This window comes from Coccidioides immitis, assembly GCF_000149335.2.
Source record: "Coccidioides immitis RS genomic scaffold supercont3.2, whole genome shotgun sequence".
Classification (NCBI taxonomy): domain Eukaryota; kingdom Fungi; phylum Ascomycota; class Eurotiomycetes; order Onygenales; family Onygenaceae; genus Coccidioides; species Coccidioides immitis.
This window is the reverse complement of record NW_004504309.1, coordinates 681,169-698,282: the sequence shown is the minus strand read 5'-3', so window position 1 is coordinate 698,282 and position 17,114 is coordinate 681,169. Positions and strand designations below refer to the sequence as shown.

Below are 17,114 nucleotides of genomic sequence, written 5' to 3'. Positions count from 1 at the left end.
TACGAATCTCACGACTTAGAATATAAGGGATGAAGTAAAATATGAGACTAGAAACCAATTTTATTGGGCCGTTAGAGATACAAAACGTTGGGTCATGTTCGTAATGAAGCCATACAAGCGAGTTAGATATTCTCGCGTCGCTGTCATTAAAATGGTAAGAATAACCCGGCGTTTCGCGACGCCATTCCCACCCTAATCGTTCGAATTTGACGACCAAGTTCGTTCATCTCTTTATTGGCTCGAAACCCATTGGCACGTCACAGGGTACTAGACGTTACAGAAGCTTAGTCCTCCTCCTCTTCAGCCTCGTCGTTCACAATGTTATAGAAGCGGAGCTCATAGACACCCTTAGCGGCAGAGACGACACGGAGCCAGTCACGGAGCTGCTGCTTCTTCAAGAACTTCTTGGTCCTATAGGAGTGCATAGCGCTGTTAACTCTTGTCCTCTTCTTCCTTTATCAGCGCGATTGGAACAGATATTTTACGTACAAGTACTTGAGATAGCGGCCGGAGAAAGGGATGTGGGTGACAACTTCGACTTTTCCATCGCCGGAGCGGGAGATCTGGACGGCGTCACCCAAGTTGCCAACACGGCCCTCGACCTTGATTCTGTCGTGGAGGAACTTCTCGAAGGCGGCAACGTCGAAGATCTTGTCGTTGGCGGGTTGAGAGCAATTGATCACGAACTAATCGTTTAAGGAAGCTTGTTAGCACGGACTCACAGCGCAACACGATGGAATGGATGGAAGAACGTACTTTCTTCGTGACCTTTTGCGGCTTACGGGCCTATTTAATCGCATGGGAAAATACCAATCGTTAGCCTACTGCTCCTAGATGTGAAAACTAAATGCCGAGATTTTCTCATTTTAACCCATGACAGCGAGGTCGTGGGCAAAAGAGATATTCAAGGCGGAACAGCAAAGCGGTTGTTCGTGGAAGAACGTACAGTTGCAGGGGCCATTGTGACGACGGGGAAGGGCAAAAAGTTCTTTTTGACTGGAGTAGAGTCCGCAAAGAGGTGATTATCCTGCGGTGACGAGCGGGAGGATGGATGGGTTAAAAATGCGCGCTTGGTGTTGATAATTCGAAGCTCTCGGCGCTTCTTTGGTGGGTTGGACGGTGGAAATCTTGGCGCTGGGTCGAGTTAGGGTTTAGGGCACAACCGCCGGCCTCGACCCCCAGCAAACGACAAAAGCAGCTATTTTCCAAGACCTTCTTGAAATCGACAAAGCGCTCAGATTGCGGGACAGATATATCAGTTGAAAAACGTCCGTTGTAATTTGAGTGAATATTTTGTTTTTTTCCCCCCCTATAAATCTGGTGGCGAGGGAAGTTGTCCCTCTCTCTTCAGTCAGTCATCGAGCAGTCCGTTCCCCAGCGTGTGCAATTCCAATTTATGCATCAGGAGAAAAATTACATGGAAAAAAAGCTCCCTTTGATCTGAGATCTCAAACTCTGTCCAAGACTGCTCATGGTCACATCGTCGTTGTGGAAAGAGGCTATATTGCATATTTTTCTCCTCCACGGAGTACCCAAAGCAAGGGATCAGCGTCATATGCCTGAGAGGCTGTATTGAATGAACAGCATCGCAGTGCCCCAACATTATTGACTACTTATTGATATCATTTGGTTGACGGCTTGCTCGTATTTCATCCTGTAACGCTACTCAGCACTCTTTTCGGATGATATGGAGAGATTATTCCCGTCGGTTCAATTTCTTTCGACAGGCCACCCAGAAGAAGCCAGGTCACACTTCATAATGATATTAAATATACGGAGTACCCCGTAATTAATATACGGAATACTCCATACCACTCGTTTATTTGTAAAATGTAAAACAACCCGAAAGCGCAATACATTGCTGATCCGGGATTCCGTTCGAATGCTGAACATCTTTCTGGGATCGGCGAGATTCCGCAAGATTTCCTCCATACATGAGCTCTGTGACGATCTTAACCTGTTCCCGAGCGCTTTCATGAAGATCGTCGAGATACCTAGGAATGTCCGGGGATCTAGATGTCTGTTGACGTATTCGAGTTACGGGCGAGCCTCCCACTCCGTACCTCGGAGAGTTTCGAGCAGCTCCCCAGCCGACTTACGTCATGGCCAGGGCGCATCGAGTGCCAAAAACGTTCAGCGCTTCAGCGAATTATAGTTGATGCGAAGCTGTGCTTTATAATAGTGAATGCTCTGGACGCTTCCTTGCAGTACTCCTGGATTTTAGAAATCTGCATGCTGTGAGTTTACCCCTCGCCTGTCCAGTTGATCACGCATCTGGCTCCCGAGGTTCCGTCTGGCGCGAATCACCTGTGCTACAAACCAGGTACATTCTGTAGCCAAAGGACCTTGATTTTCTTCGAATTAGGAATATTCCTTCCACTGCAACACCCCTTTATATCCCATCATCTAATCAACCATTCAGACCACTTCGACGATTTGCGTATTCAGTTGCGATTTCAAGCGCTTTCCGCAGGTTTAGCACCGCCAACATGTCCTCAGCAACCAGCTTCTTCGACTTTGCGACCCCCGACAGTACGTCAAGTCCCACTCCCAGCCCCCAAACAACACGCAAATTCCCGGCTAACCATACCCAAATTTATCAACAGAGAAGGGCGAACCTTTCCCCCTCTCCTCCCTCCAAGGCAAGGTAATCCTTGTCGTCAATACCGCCTCCAAATGCGGTTTCACCCCGCAACTCCAAGGCCTAGAGGCTCTCTACAAGAAGATCTCCGCCGACTATCCAGACAAATTCACTGTTCTCGGTTTCCCCTGCAACCAATTCGGTTCTCAGGACCCTGGCACCAACGATGAAATCCAGTCCTTCTGCCAGGTCAATTACGGCGTGACGTTCCCCATTCTCGGCAAAGTCGATGTCAACGGCGATAAAGCGGCACCGGTATTTGAGTGGATGAAGAAGGAAATGCCTGGCCTTATGGGCCTGAAGAGGGTCAAGTGGAACTTTGAAAAGTTCTTGATCAGTGCAGACGGGAAGGTCGTTGGAAGGTGGGCGAGTATTACAAAGCCAGAGTCCTTGGAGGCGCCAATCTTAAAGGAGATCGAAAAGATGGAGAAAGGAGGAAGGACTTCGCTGTAGGATGAAAAAGAAATACTCTGTATGGATCACTACATGCAGGATCAGCAGGGCTATCTCCCCGCTACTGGTGTTACTGTATCCCCACCTTTCGGACTGCAAATTGTTATGATGGTGTTACAATAATAAGTTGGTTTCATTCAATGTCTTAATGCTTCATCCCATCTTTTCCCCCCATGTAATATCGCTATACCCTAGGTATGGTATTCTAGCTAGGCAGCTCCCCTCCATCGCGTTCCTACGACAATTTATCCTTAGCCACAATGACATTTCGACATTTCTATCAACCTTGTTAGCTGAACTGCGAATAAAGAAGCCTATCCTGTATTAACATACTCTTCGATAGTTCCTCACAAAAAGTCCTTAGATTGGTTCATGAACGAGCTTGTTGGTCTTGTTCTGCTCAGCATTGCGTTTGATTACGACTCGATGACTAGCAAATCAAGAAATCTCCGAGGATTTTGGTATCAAATTTCGTAGTGACAGATCGTAGACGACATCCTCGACTTTCTTAACCTGCAAGTTGGCATTTTTCTATCAGTCCTGAACCCGCAAACCTAAGGCTGAAGCAAGGAAGGTAGAGATATTAGTCTTCTCGGAAACGTACGCTATACTTAATGCCATCGCTTCTCTTTCGGAGAATATCATTCTTGAGATTAAGAAGCTGAAACCCGGAATGGATTTCAGAAACGAAGGCACTGATCTTAAGAGGGCGAGAGTAATCACCCAGTGTCACCGCATTGACAGCCAATCGGGTCTGTGGAGAAGTGTGAACCGTCAACAAAATCCGAAAGCCAAAAGATGGCTGTCCACGATTTACATAACGTTGGCGAATTGAAGAGTGAGCTTACCAATTCCTCAACGAGGTTTATCAATGCCAGTAAGTATTCTTCTATTGTCAGATGAAAGGCATCTTGGTCCTTCAGGTTCACAGGCACTGATTCAGGGTACAATTAACGTTTCGTTTCGCGGGTCAGTGCTAGCAGGGACATACCATCTAAAAACTTTCCAACTTCTTCAATCGTCAAAAAACCGGTTTTCCCTTCACGGTAATCCTCAAGGCCACCGAGCCAAGAGCAAAACTGGATAGAGAAGACCTGTGATGAGATAGCACCCTTAGAACAGCTCTACAGCCCCCGACGGAATCGAACTCACTAAGTTTTGCAATTCGCGCGTCCATATATGATTAAACTTATAGAAGGGATGTTTTGCAGCGACGGAGACGAGTCTCGTGACATCTTTTTTCTGTTCTTTGATTGCATTTGAGGTCTCATCAAGGACGGGTTTCACTATCTCACAAAATCATGAGTTAGCCGTCCGTGATGAGGCATAGGCGGGGGTATGGGGAGCAGAAGCTCAGCATCTAGACCTACATTTGTCCTCTGGGGTATAATGAGCTCTTGACAATATGGCTTGTGTATTTCTCCCTGACAAAATATCTTATTAGATGGCTCTCCACCTAACAGTTCTGATTCAAAACACACCACGGCGAGAAAGAGCTTGCACAATTTCTTGGAGCTCCTGGATTGTTTGTCTTAGAATATCCCGAGATAATGGGGACGTTTGGGATGCGAAACTTACATCGCGGATCTGACTCTCCTCGTCAATTTTTGACTGAAGGTCTTCAAAAATGGACTGATCAATCATACTGTCTCTATGCCTAGAAATGCAATGGATTTGCCAGGTCAAAAGACAATGAAGATGTATAGCTGACGGCTCCGAACGTCGTGACAAATTGAAGAGCTATAAAGGTAGCATGCCAAGCAGAGCTCTTAGGTCGCGCGGGGCGAGCCCAGAGTGCGTTTCTTGAAGCGAATTCCAACTACTCAGTACGGAGTGCTCCGTACGCTTCTATGATAACATGTGACGACTATCCAGACAGCTCTACGAGTACTTGAGCTTTGAACTCTGTACGTATGTACATACAACCTTCTCCCAGACCGATAACTACTTCGATCGTCCTATCCATCAAGATGCTCCACCCGACGCCGTCCGCTGACCAACATGGCTTCCACTCGCCGCCACTTCAGCCCGTCCCCAAGACATCTTCAACTGCTGGGTCAAGCTTTCCTCTCCAAACCATTGGTCAAGCCAACGAATTGATGAAAAAAGAAAATTCGCGTCAATCAGCGGTAGTGTAAGACTGATGACACGGTGCCGGAAAACATGCGCAAGCACAGAGATTTTCCTGCGGGATCCAAAAATAAGATTAATCAATGTTGTATTCCTTAGAATACTTTCAGAGATTAAACTGAAAAGAACAGATACTACACTTGATCTAAGCCATAATGGCAAAGAGAGCTGGAGAAGAAAAGAAAGAAAAAAAAATTAAAAAATTAGGGAGGGGTGCAAGGGGTATTTATAGGTTTGGCGGCGGAGTGGCAAACGGCGCTAGTGATAAGCGAGACCCTAGCCACGCCGTCTGACTGGCTGCCGTTTGCCTCAGCGCCAGAAGCCACTTTTACATTACCGTCAGCGTATTATCAGCCGCGTATATCATACGGCAGCCACTCACAAAAAATACAAACGGGGCGCATTTTCATTTATCCGAAATCAGACGTACCGATTACCTCTGTTAGGTAATCCAACTAGCACCTCGCTCATGTGACCCACATAGATTAGCCAGATTCCCCTTTAGGTAGCTTAGTGAATGACAAGCATACAAGTTCTTCATCAGGTTATAGCTCTTTGTGCTGAAGAGCAAGTGTATAAGATTGATTTACAGCTTAATTAATTATTAAAGCTTACAATTAATATTCTGAATGATTATTCTTGTGAATAACAAGATTTTATAAGCACTAAAGAGAGCATACATCAAGATAGACATCTTCTATATGTGCAAACTTCTGTAGCTTTCTAGCATCAAGCTGGAGAGTAAGTTGAACCCTGTAGCTTTCTGGCACATGATCAGAGAGTGAGTAAAATGCCTGCTAAACACATCTAGCAAGCAAATTGAGCATCTGGCAACATCAAAGTCATGATAAATCATATGGATAAACCAGAGCACCAAACTTCTAATCAGAAAGCTTCAACAAACCTCTCTACACTCTAAATCAAGCTTAGATAATTGAGTAGGCTCAGAGGCAGCCTGCCAAACAACAAGCAGAAGTCTAGAGAGGAGAGTGAACTTCAAATATTATACAGAATAATGCTGAATCAACAGAAGATGATACAAAAATAACAGAAGTTAATGCAAAAATAACAGAAGATAGTACAACAGCTAGCACAGCAAGTGAATTTTTTATCAGATCAAGCAAGCACCACAAATACATCTGTAACAATGCAGGAGAATCTAGAGCATGAAGCTCAACAAGAAAAAGAAGAGAATCAAGAAATAGACTTTAATAAGAAACTAGAAAAATATATTAGCAATCTTATAGATACAAATATACAAATCAGCAGAGCAATCACTCAATTCACAAAAATTACAAAGACAGTAAAGAAGTCTATAACTCTGACTGGAGCCAGTAACTATCTAGTATGAAGCAAAGCCATTCTAAAGATAGCTTGCCAAGTAGATGTTAAGAGAATTATTCTGGAAAGATAAGAGACTTTACTATAGCTAGAGTGCTTGAAGATTTCACAATACTGAAACATTCAGAATAATTAATTATATAGTCTAATCAACAGTACAATATCTGCACAAGTCAGAGAATACTTCAAGAAATCAGATAGTCTTAGTGCTTATAAACTCTGGAAAGCTGTAAGAACAGTCTTTTAAGAGAGATCTGAGATACAGTGAAAAAGTCTACTTATAGAGTTAGTGAGAATAACACTACAGTCTGCTGGCTCAGAAAGAAATTATATAAAGAGATTTCTAGTAATCTGTAGAAAATTTGAGAGATTAAGATTCAAATAACTGGATCATATTCTACATGATATCTTGAAGATGAACATTATATTTCAATGGAGAGAATTCATACAAAACTGATTTGATATGGCATGCCAGAGCAGAACAAATCTACTGAAGAAGAATTTAAAAGATCTACTAAAGAATATTCTTCATCAAATTCTCAAGAAAGATCTGAAGAAAGACAGATCTATAAAGTTAAATACAAATGTAACAAGCTCAGATTTCTAAAAATCTTATAAGAAGATAAACTCCAAATTCAATCTAGAGAAGAGCTCACTGCAGAACTGAAACTGCTATATTTATGACAAATCTGGTCATTTGACTAAATTTTGCAAATCTAACAAGAATTCAAAGCCTAATAAGTCTAAAGAAGACTCTAAAGATAAAGATAAGAAAACAGCTACAGTTGCAACAGACAAGATTCATTCAGTTCATAAAGCAGTCTTCTCTATAAAAGAAGCATACAAATTCACAGACAAATGAATTCTTGACTTTGGAGCCAGATCTCATGTAATCTCACATACAGATCTAGTTTAAATAGACTTAAAAAGCCATGCAACACAACTGCTTATGGCAAACAGTTCAAAATCAGTCACCAGAGAATTTGGCATGGCCAGTATTCAAACTAACAATGAAGAATTAAGCATTAAGAGAATTAGAATCATGCCTGACCTCCAGATTAATCTTATAAGCTTTGAGAAGCTTATATGAGATGGCTTTACAGTAGAACAGCTTTATATCAACAGAGAACACATCTTTCTACTAGAATCAGCAGATAAAATACAGAGCTTTAAAGCCATGCTTAACAAGAATGATATTCTAGTTCTATAAACATCTAGAATATATAATTTACTGGCATATACATTTCCAGTACCTACAAAACTTCTAGAGCTCTGCTATATAATAGCAACTCTAGAGAATAAAGATAGAGATAATGTGCTTTTGGCACCAAATCATCTGGCAAAAACATCAGAAATCAAGAAGGATATGATGACCAATTGATACAAATACTAAAGACATCTCAACACCCACAATATAGCTATTCTAGCTAGAGATCTGAGAATAGCAATGCAAATAAAGAGAGTAAAGAAGCTAGAGTTCTGTAAAACCTGTACTAAAGCTAAGCAAGCTCACAATTCATTCAAATCTAGAATACACTTTACAAAGCCTGGAGCTAAAATTTTTATTGATATTACAGGTGGCAGTTATATTCTATTTACAGACTCTAATTCTCCAAGCTACAGCAGAGCAAAGTATTTTCTACTTATAACAGATAATACCACATAATACAGGTGAATCTACCTTCTGAAGAAGCAGGTAGAAGCTCCAGAAACTCTAAAGAACTGGATCAACATAATTAAAGTGTCTACTAAACAAAAAATCAGCACTATACTGTTCAATAAAGCTCCCAAATTGACAAGCCAACAACTGGCTGAATTCTACAGGAGCAAGAGTATATAACAGAAGATTATATGCTTATATACATCTCAACAAGATGGAACAAGTAAATAAGAAATACAACTTCTTTGCAAGTAAACAAGAAGCATACTTATAGACTCAGAACTACTTAATAAGTTATGGAGTGAAGCTCTTACCACAGTCTTCATAATGGTGAATCTATCATCTACCTCAGTGCCTCTATACAGATGCAAGAACATAAAGCTGTTGACACTTTTTGAAGTCTGGACAGGTCACCAACCCCATTGCAGATAAGTCTATAGGTGAAGATGTGACACCTACATAAAGATTTTAAATAAATTCTTAAAGCTTCAATCTAGGTTCAAGAAGATCAAATTTGTAGAATATTATGACATGCACACCTACAGGCTTTGGGACCCAGAAATGAATAGTATAATGATTTTGCAAGATGTTATATTCAACAAGAAATTAAATCAAATCTCTACAAATTCACTAACTGAAGCTGAATACATTGAACTTCCAGAGGAGTACAATTATATAGATTCATTGAATGGCTGGCAACACAAGTTACTAGCTTATCTTGTGAAGGAGAAGCCAGAAATCATGAAGAAGCTTGTGAATGATGAATTAGAGACTTTAGAGCTCACATACTTGAGCAAAGAGCAAGAAATTCTCTTGAATGCAACAGAAGAAGAAGAGGTGAATGAAGCTGAGCTTCCAGTGCTCAGCATGTGTACAGACATACTAAAATCCATCATCAAAGCCAAATACTCTGAAGAGTGGCTTTATTAGAAGAAGGCTCTAGATGTTGGAGTCTCCAAACTATAAGAGAAAGGCACCTGAATTCTAGTCAAGAAGAAACCTGAAATGCAGATTCTCTCTGGCAAATGGGTATTTAATAGAAAGCTCAACAACACAGGTGGTACAGTATAATTCAAAGCCTGTTGGGTCATATGTGGATTTGAACAGCAAGAAGGTGTTCACTACAAGAAGATTTATACAGCAGTTATCAGTGAATCTACAATAAGAGCCTTCTTTACTATCTCAACAGTCAAGAACTGGAAGATCAGAGTCTTTAACTTTGTGACAGCCTTTCTAAATGAAACTCTTCCAGAGGATGAATATGTATATGTTCAACTATTTACTGAATTCAAGCACAGGCAGAGTAATCTAGTAGAGCTCTTATATCAGAGACTCTATAGATTAAAGCAAGCTGCTAGACTTTGGTATCAAGCAGCTACTAACTATCTGAAATCTCTAGAATTCCAGATCTCTCCATACAATACAGGCCTACTCTACCACAAGAGAAAGCAAATCTATCTAACCCTACATGTTAATGACTGTCATATAATGGGACCCAATAAAGCCAAAACAGAATAACTCATCAAGAAACTTCAGAAACACTTTGAAATCAAGAAGATTACAGAACAGGACCATTATCTAGACATGTGGATTCAAAAGCAGCCAAATGAAGACCTTTTTATGAATCAGAAACAGTATATCAAGAATTTACTGATCAAATATGAAATAGAAGACTGCAAACCTTCTAAAATGCTAATGAAGAAAGAAATAAGCATCAAATTTGTACCAGATCAGATTCTTAAAGATGGAGTTAACAAGCAGGCTACATCTATAAATTACAGGAAAGGCCTGGACTCTCTACAGTTTCTAGTTACATGTACAAGACTGGATATTGCATTCATAGTTAATTATCTGGTGAGATTCAACAGCAGATCTAATAGGGAGAGCTGGGCAGCATTCAAGCAGATTCTACACTATCTCAAGAACACAAAATCAAAAGAAATAGTCTTCAAAAGAAATATGAATTCTGAAGACTTGAAACCAGCAGCCAGTTCAGATTCTGACTGGACTGGAGCCAATTCTGCATATAAATCCACCAGCAGCTATATTATTACCATGAACAGAGCTCCAATATCATGAAGATTACAGCACCAGACATCCATCTCAAAATCTACAATCAAAGCAGAGTATTTGACAGCTAGTGAAGCTGCTTGTGAACTGGTTTGAATCAACAACCTGTTGATAGATGCTGAAGTAATTAGTAAAGGCTCAGCAAGGCTAAGAAGCTCAAAATTAAGTGTTGATAACAAGAGAGCTGTTGACTTAGCCAAAGCTGAAGCTATAATATGAAGAGCACACCATATTAAGATTTGGCATTATATGCTAAAAGACTGGATGCAAAAGGATGAAATCTTAATTAAGTATATTAGAAGTGATGCAAATAAAGCTGACAGACTCATGAAGACTCTTGCAATGAATCTCTATACTTAATTCATAAGCACAATAGAGATGATGGATTAATACAGGAAAATATGGAGGTTTATCAGTAAAGCCAGCAAAAATACCATATTGTGGTGAATGGAGCTAAGCCTAAAGAAGAAATAAATCTGAATTTTGTAATTAATTTTTATCACAGATTTGAGAGATTAGGAAGCTTTGGATCTTTGTGGCTCTTGCTCACTGCTGGAGCTCATTGCATGGGGGGGTGTTAGGTAATCCAACTAGCACCTCGCTCACGTGACCCACATAGATTAGCCAGATTCCCCTTTAGGTAGCTTAGCGAATGACAAGCATACAAGTCCTCCATCAACCTCATCCCGACCCGGCCTCAATTCTGTCGTTACCTGTCCACCTCATCAAGGCTGGACCCCAGGAACCTTGTTGCGTGCTTAAAACGCGACAGGCAGGGAATGCTGGATGCGCAAGCCACGGGGAAGTGGTTCCGAGACAACCTTCTGCGCTCGGCATTCGCATCTGGGCTTTGGGCTCGTACTTCTGAACCTTGTCGCTCCAACTTAATTCCTCCTGACACTGCTGTGCAGCAGATATTGGAGTCCAGGCTGGGCCTGTTTCTCTCTTTGGACACACAGTCGATTTGGAATCGCGTCTCATGTTCGCAGATTATTCCATGTGAGCCGAGTGTGCATGTATGGGTTTTCCTGTTGTGTTGCCGCCGATCGTCCATGGACAAAAAAAGGGCTGGCCCGGTCGCATGCAGCTAGTCGAGTGGGGGAGCGGTACGACCCCCAAGGCGGTGTTGGACATTCTGCTGTAGACGCCGACAACACAGACTTGCTTTTCCCGATCAATAAATTATTCTCAAGTATACTGCTCCTTACGTGTAACTTCCACCCTTCGAGTCCCTCCTCGCTTCAGACGCTGATCAAATTTCAACGGCGAGGAAACCTACCATCACCAAGCATGAATAGAAAGAGTTCGAAGAACGAAAATGTGGGTGACCAACGCCAGAGGTTCCAGCTGGCTGGCAATCCGGTTTCCATTCGGCAGATTTCCGACGAAATTGATATCTGGATGAACAACATCATGAAAGAAACAAGATCGATGTGTCCCTCAAGCGGACTCCCACCCCAATATTGTGATCCTCTAGACACGATCTGCAGGAACATGAGCAGATTGTTCAGAGCCAAGAATAACCTCATGGATTGTTTGCTTGCCCAAGCAAATGAGTTGACGCTGCGGCCGTCTCGATGCCAGTTTAGGGGGTACATGATCCCCACATTTAGGGAACTCTGGACGATTGCTGCAAAGAAGGGCGTTGATGTAGCTTACGAAGTTGATAACTCGATACCGGAGTATCTCGTCTACGAAGCTCCTCGGTTGCGCCAGGTCCTGTTTAATCTGATCAGCAATGCAATCGCGCGCACAAAAAAAGGCCAGGTTAAAGTTACCGCCAGGACATCCTCGGGAAGCAGTGCCTCCGACGTCATTGAACTCGAGTTCTCCGTCACAAATGCACGTTTGCTGGAAAGAAAGGGATGCGGACCAGCATCCTATCAGTCTTATCGCCGGATCAGTGACTCAATGCTCGAGGAGTGGACGGACGCAACTGGCTTAACTCAAGCAGTAACGCATCAGCTAATACAATTGATGGATGGCCGAATATGGGAAACAGCAGCGGAGCATGACCATGGCTCTGTGCTTCACTTTTCCGTTACTGTAAAGAGAGACATACCAAATTTAGCTCGGATGACTTCAGACATCTCGAAGTACGAGGACAATCGAATTCTTATCGTCGACGATATCGCCAATGAAAGCGACCAAATTCAGGGTATGCTTGAGGCATTCCCCCTGAATACGCTGGCTTTGAACCCAGAAGATATCGTTTCTTCGGAAGACGGCCGGTGGCCGCCTAAATTACACCCTAAAACCCCCTTCGAAGCAATCATTGTCAATTCTGTGGACGTCTTGCACAACATTCGAGCGATACCACTTCTCAATGCGACCCCGACCATTCTTTCCAGCTCAGCTGAATTTCTGGACCTTGCACCACTATTGAAGCTAGATCCTTCTACTTTCTGCATCTCATGCCGCAACCAGGCCGACCTAGGGTATTCCATCCACTCGGCCTTCGACTCGTTACCTCTTCCAGCCGGCGCTCACATTCTCGCCGTCGAACCTGACAATATCAATCGCCTTCTGTTCAAAAAACTCTTAGGAACCTTTGATACTCTGGAATCCACGGTCTGTGAAAACGGCCAACAAGCATATGAACTGTTTACCAGGGAAAAATATGACGTTGTCTTTCTAGAGATCACAGGGCCCGAAGCACATGGAGAAGAGACGGCGAAGAAGATGCGTATATTCGAGAGGGAAGGAGCCAAGCTTCCCACTCCTCTCATCGCATTGGCGCCGCGGTCTTTCCAAGCTTCTGGCATTTCCCTTCCTGAGGTTTTTGATGGATACGTTGAGATTCCCATTTGGAAAAAAGATTTAACCCGGACGATCATTAATTGGATTCGAAAATTTCGCTCACCGGATGATTGGGCGTAAGAGTTGGGTTGAAACCTCTGGGTAAGGCGTTTCTAGGTGGTATTTTCAACCCTCTTTTGAGGAAATTATAGCAGTAAATGGACTGTGCATAAAACCATAGATTAGGCACGAGGGACATATCCACTGTGAGAATCTTAGAAGAAGCACAATCACAACAAAACACCTGACTGATGAAGGTGATATCTCCAACACAAATGGGATGAATGAAACATTACGCCAAAAAACACCGCTACATGCGAAATTCAAACCAAAACCATGCACCGCGCTTAAGTCCTGAAGCAAATTTTGTCCTTCCATATTTTAATGTTTTTTAACCCTCTTTCGTCATCTCCCTAGCTCCGATCCCAAGACATCCACGTCTAACTCCTCCATCACGCCTAGCACCACCCCCAAGCTCTCCATAAACGCATTCACAGCAACACGCAACATGCGATTTGTTGTCGCTTTGTATTCTGTCTGCAATACGGTAAGCGATTCGTCGTCGTAACTGGTGCCTCCTTCGCGACGCTCTGTGGCGTCATCTGCCGGTATCATGGGCGATATCTGTGCTGCCGGGAGCGGTGGTGATAGATCGGGTCTCGTGAGCCTGAGTGTGCGACGGACGAGCGGGGACAGCTCTTCATCGACTTGGAGTGCACGAAGGGCGGAGGAGGCAAGACGGTGGGTTGGGAGCGGGAGAGAGACGGTTCTATTGTTTGTGTTTTTGTCAGGCTTATTCTTCTCATTTGGTAGCAATTGGAGGGATAACCGCCTCCGTGGAAGATTGGGGGAAAAAAAAGAAAAGAAAAAGAAAACGCACAAAGAATAAGGGAATTCGGGATCGATTTTAGCCATTGTAACTGTTACTCTTCTACCGCTCCGGTGGGCGCGTGATAATATCCTCGGCTAGAGAATACACCTGAAGACAGAAGAGTGGTGTGGACGTGGCTTTTTGCTTAGCCGCAAGTTCATACAAGGACTCTCCCTGCACGACAGCCTGTTGCTATGCCTGATCTTGTGCTACGCCGACTCCTGATGGTGGTGATTACATGGCAACCCTCGAGGCCTTCGAATGCGTTTGCGCCCCACGAGACACATGGCGGGGCGGGAAGTCTATGTTAGGTAATCCAACTAGCACCTCGCTCACGTGACCCACATAGATTAGCCAGATTCCCCTTTAGGTAGCTTAGCGAATGACAAGCATACAAGTCCTCCATCAGGTTATAGCTCTTTGCACTGAAGAGCAAGCATATAAGAATGATTTACAGCTCAATTGGTTATTGAAGCTTATAATCAACATCCTGAACAGTTATTCTTGTGAATAATAAGGTTTTACAAGCACTAAAGAGAGTGTACATCAAGATAGACATCTTCTATATATGCAAACCTCTGTAGCTTTCTAGCACCAAGCTGGAGAGCAAGTTGAACCCTGTAGCTTTCTGGCATACAATCAGAGAGTGAGTGAAATGCCTGCTAAACACATCTAGCAAGCAAATCAAGCATCTGGCAATATCAAAGCCATGGTGAACTGTACAGACAAACCAGAGCACCAAACTCTTAACTGAAAAGCTTCAACAAACCTTTCTACACTCTAAATCAAGCTTAGATAGTCAAGTAGGCTTAGAGACAGCCTGCCAAACAACAAGCAGAAGTCTAGAGAGAAGAGTGAACTCTAAATGTTGTACAGAATGATACTGAATTAACAGAAGATGATGTAAAGACAACAGAAGTTAATACAAAGACAATAAAAAATAGTACAATAGCTAGTACAGCAAGTAAATCTTCTATCAGATTAAGCAAGCACCACAAACACATCTGTAACAATACAGAAGAATCTAGAGTACAAAGCTTAATAAGAAGAAGAAGAGAACTGAAAAATAGACTCTAATAAGAAACTAGAAGAATATGTTAACAATCTTATAGATATAAATATGTGAATCAGCAGAGCAATCACTCAATTCATAAAGATCACAAAGACAGTAAAGAAGTTTATGACTTTGACTGGAGCCAGTAACTATCTAGCATAAAGTAAAGCTATTTTAAAGATAGTCTATCAAGTAGATGTTGAGAGAATTATTCTGGAAAGACAAGAGACTTTACTATAATCAGAATACTTGAAGATTTTATAATACTGAAACATTCAGAATAATTAACTATATAGTCTAATTAACAATATAATATCTGCACAAGCCAGAGAACACTTCAAGAAATCAGATAGTTTTAGTACTTATAAACTCTGGAAAGCTGTAAGAACAGTCTTTCAAGAGAAATCTGAGATACAGTGAGAAAGCCTACTTACAGAGTTAGTGAGAATAACACTACAGTCTGCTGACTCAGAAAGAAATTATATAGAAAGATTTCTAGTAATCTGTAGAAAATTTGAGAGATTAGAGTTCAAATAACTGGACCACATTCTACATAATATCTTGAAGATGAACATTACATTCCAATGAAGAGAGTTCATACAGAACTGATTTAATATAGCATATCAGAGCAGAACAAATCTACTGAAGAAGAATTTAAAAGATCTACTGAAGAATATTCTTCATCAAATTCTCAAGAAAGATCTGAAGAAAGACAGATCTATAAAGTTAAATATAAATGCAACAAGCTCAGATTCCCAAAAATCTTATAAGAAGACAAACTCCAAATTCAATTTAGAGAAGAGCTCACTGCAGAACTGGAACTGCTATATTTATAACAAATCTGGCCATTTGACTAAATTTTGCAAATCTAACAAGAATTCAAAGCCTAATAAGTCTAAAGAAGACTCTAAAGATAAAGATAAGAAAACAGCTACAGTTATAACAGACAAGATTCATTCAGTTTATAAAGTAGTCTTCTCTATAAAAGAAGCATACAAATTCACAGACAAATGAATTCTTGACTCTGGAGCCAGATTCCATGTGATCTCACATACAGATCTAGTTCAAATGAACTCAAAAAGCCATGCAACATAACTGCTTATGGCAAACAGTTTAAAATCAGTTACCAGAGAATTTGGCACAGCCAGTATTCAAACTGACAATGGAGAATTGAGCATTGGGGGAGTTAGAATTGTACCTGACCTTCAGATTAATCTCATAAGCTTTGGGAAGCTTATACAAGACAGCTTTACAGTGAAACAGCTTTATGTCAACAGAGAACACATCTTTCTACTAGAATCAGCAGATAAAATACAGAGCTTTGAAGCTGTACTTAACAAGAATAATATTCTAGTTCTATAAATGTCTAGAATACACAATTTACTGACATACATATTTTCAGTATCTACAAAACTTCTAGAGCTCTGCTATATAACAGCAACTCTAGAGAATAAAGATAGAGATGATATGCTTTTGGCACTGAATCATCTAATAAAGATGTCAGAAATCAAGAAGAATACAATGATTAATTAACATAAATACTAGAGGCATCTTAACATCCACAATATAACTATTCTAGCTAGAGATTCAAGAATGGCAATATGAATAAAGAGAGTAAAGAAGCTAGAGTTTTGTGAAACCTGTACTAAAGTTAAGCAAGCTTACAATCTATTTAAATCTAGAACACACTCTACAAAGCCTGGAGCTAAAATTTTTATTAATATTGCAGGTGGCAGCCATATTCTATTTACAGACTCCAATTCTCCAAGCTACAGCAGAGCAAAATATTTCCTACTTATAACAGACAATGCCACATGATACAGATAAATCTACCTTCTGAAGAAGTGAATAGAAGCTCCAGAAACCCTAAAGAACTGAATCAACATGATTAAAGTGTCTACTAAATAAAAAATCAGTACTATACTGTTCAATAAAGCTTTCAAATTGACAAGCCAACAACTGGCTGAATTCTACAGAAGCAAGAGTATACAACAGAAGATTACATGCCCATATACATCTTAACAAGATGGAATAAGTAAACAAGAAATACAACTTCTTTGCAAGCAAACAAGAAGCATACTTATAGACTCAGGAC

The 17,114-nt window shown here is 41.4% G+C and overlaps 5 protein-coding genes across 5 annotated transcripts; 2 read left to right on the top strand and 3 right to left on the bottom strand.

The window, feature by feature from the left end:
• Nucleotides 1–41: 41 nt before the first annotated feature.
• CIMG_09618 (60S ribosomal protein L22) lies at nt 42–1,063 on the bottom strand. Its single transcript, XM_001239996.2, has 4 exons — nt 947–1,063; nt 757–786; nt 490–686; nt 42–411 (listed from the first exon to the last, which is right to left on the bottom strand). The coding sequence occupies exons 1-4, from the start codon at nt 959–961 to the stop codon at nt 285–287; spliced, it is 369 nt and encodes a 122-aa protein (XP_001239997.1). The 5' UTR covers nt 962–1,063; the 3' UTR covers nt 42–284.
• Nucleotides 1,064–2,154: 1,091 nt separating this feature from the next.
• On the top strand, nt 2,155–3,471 carry CIMG_09619 (glutathione peroxidase Hyr1). The gene is made up of 3 exons (XM_001239997.2): nt 2,155–2,237; nt 2,423–2,532; nt 2,607–3,471. Exons 2-3 carry the CDS (start codon nt 2,490–2,492, stop codon nt 3,092–3,094), a joined length of 531 nt encoding a protein of 176 aa, XP_001239998.1. The 5' UTR covers nt 2,155–2,237; nt 2,423–2,489; the 3' UTR covers nt 3,095–3,471.
• Nucleotides 3,259–4,791, bottom strand: CIMG_09620 (recombination hotspot-binding protein). Its single transcript, XM_001239998.2, has 9 exons — nt 4,673–4,791; nt 4,576–4,612; nt 4,465–4,518; nt 4,247–4,380; nt 4,086–4,188; nt 3,943–4,028; nt 3,699–3,848; nt 3,428–3,607; nt 3,259–3,371 (listed from the first exon to the last, which is right to left on the bottom strand). The coding sequence occupies exons 1-8, from the start codon at nt 4,736–4,738 to the stop codon at nt 3,533–3,535; spliced, it is 705 nt and encodes a 234-aa protein (XP_001239999.2). The 5' UTR covers nt 4,739–4,791; the 3' UTR covers nt 3,259–3,371; nt 3,428–3,532.
• A 6,703-nt stretch (nt 4,792–11,494) lies between these two features.
• On the top strand, nt 11,495–13,399 carry CIMG_09624 (uncharacterized protein). Its single transcript, XM_001240002.2, has one exon. It carries the CDS (start codon nt 11,586–11,588, stop codon nt 13,173–13,175), a length of 1,590 nt encoding a protein of 529 aa, XP_001240003.1. The 5' UTR covers nt 11,495–11,585; the 3' UTR covers nt 13,176–13,399.
• Nucleotides 13,325–14,184, bottom strand: CIMG_09625 (polarized growth chromatin-associated controller 1). Its single transcript, XM_001240003.2, has 2 exons — nt 13,975–14,184; nt 13,325–13,863 (listed from the first exon to the last, which is right to left on the bottom strand). Exons 1-2 carry the CDS (start codon nt 14,007–14,009, stop codon nt 13,500–13,502), a joined length of 399 nt encoding a protein of 132 aa, XP_001240004.1. The 5' UTR covers nt 14,010–14,184; the 3' UTR covers nt 13,325–13,499.
• Between the last annotated feature and the right edge of the window lie 2,930 nt (nt 14,185–17,114).

What these genes read in the sequence shown, in the direction of transcription:
- CIMG_09624 (XM_001240002.2), top strand. Translation starts at nt 11,586, where the DNA reads ATGAATAGAAAGAGTTCGAAGAACGAAAATGTGGGTGACCAACGCCAG.
- CIMG_09618 (XM_001239996.2), bottom strand. An exon ending in CGCAAAAGGTCACGAAGAAA is followed by an intron (nt 687 to 756) that starts GTACGTTCTTCC and finishes TTAAACGATTAG; the next exon opens with TTCGTGATCAATTGCTCTCA. An exon ending in GGCCGCTATCTCAAGTACTT is followed by an intron (nt 412 to 489) that starts GTACGTAAAATA and finishes GCACTCCTATAG; the next exon opens with GACCAAGAAGTTCTTGAAGA.
- CIMG_09620 (XM_001239998.2), bottom strand. Translation starts at nt 4,738, where the DNA reads ATGATTGATCAGTCCATTTTTGAAGACCTTCAGTCAAAAATTGACGAG. An exon ending in CGCGCGAATTGCAAAACTTA is followed by an intron (nt 4,189 to 4,246) that starts GTGAGTTCGATT and finishes ATCTCATCACAG; the next exon opens with GTCTTCTCTATCCAGTTTTG. An exon ending in AGTTGGAAAGTTTTTAGATG is followed by an intron (nt 4,029 to 4,085) that starts GTATGTCCCTGC and finishes ACCCTGAATCAG; the next exon opens with TGCCTGTGAACCTGAAGGAC.
- CIMG_09625 (XM_001240003.2), bottom strand. Translation starts at nt 14,009, where the DNA reads ATGGCTAAAATCGATCCCGAATTCCCTTATTCTTT. An exon ending in CCCGAATTCCCTTATTCTTT is followed by an intron (nt 13,864 to 13,974) that starts GTGCGTTTTCTT and finishes CACAAACAATAG; the next exon opens with AACCGTCTCTCTCCCGCTCC.
- CIMG_09619 (XM_001239997.2), top strand. Translation starts at nt 2,490, where the DNA reads ATGTCCTCAGCAACCAGCTTCTTCGACTTTGCGACCCCCGACA. An exon ending in CGACTTTGCGACCCCCGACA is followed by an intron (nt 2,533 to 2,606) that starts GTACGTCAAGTC and finishes ATTTATCAACAG; the next exon opens with AGAAGGGCGAACCTTTCCCC.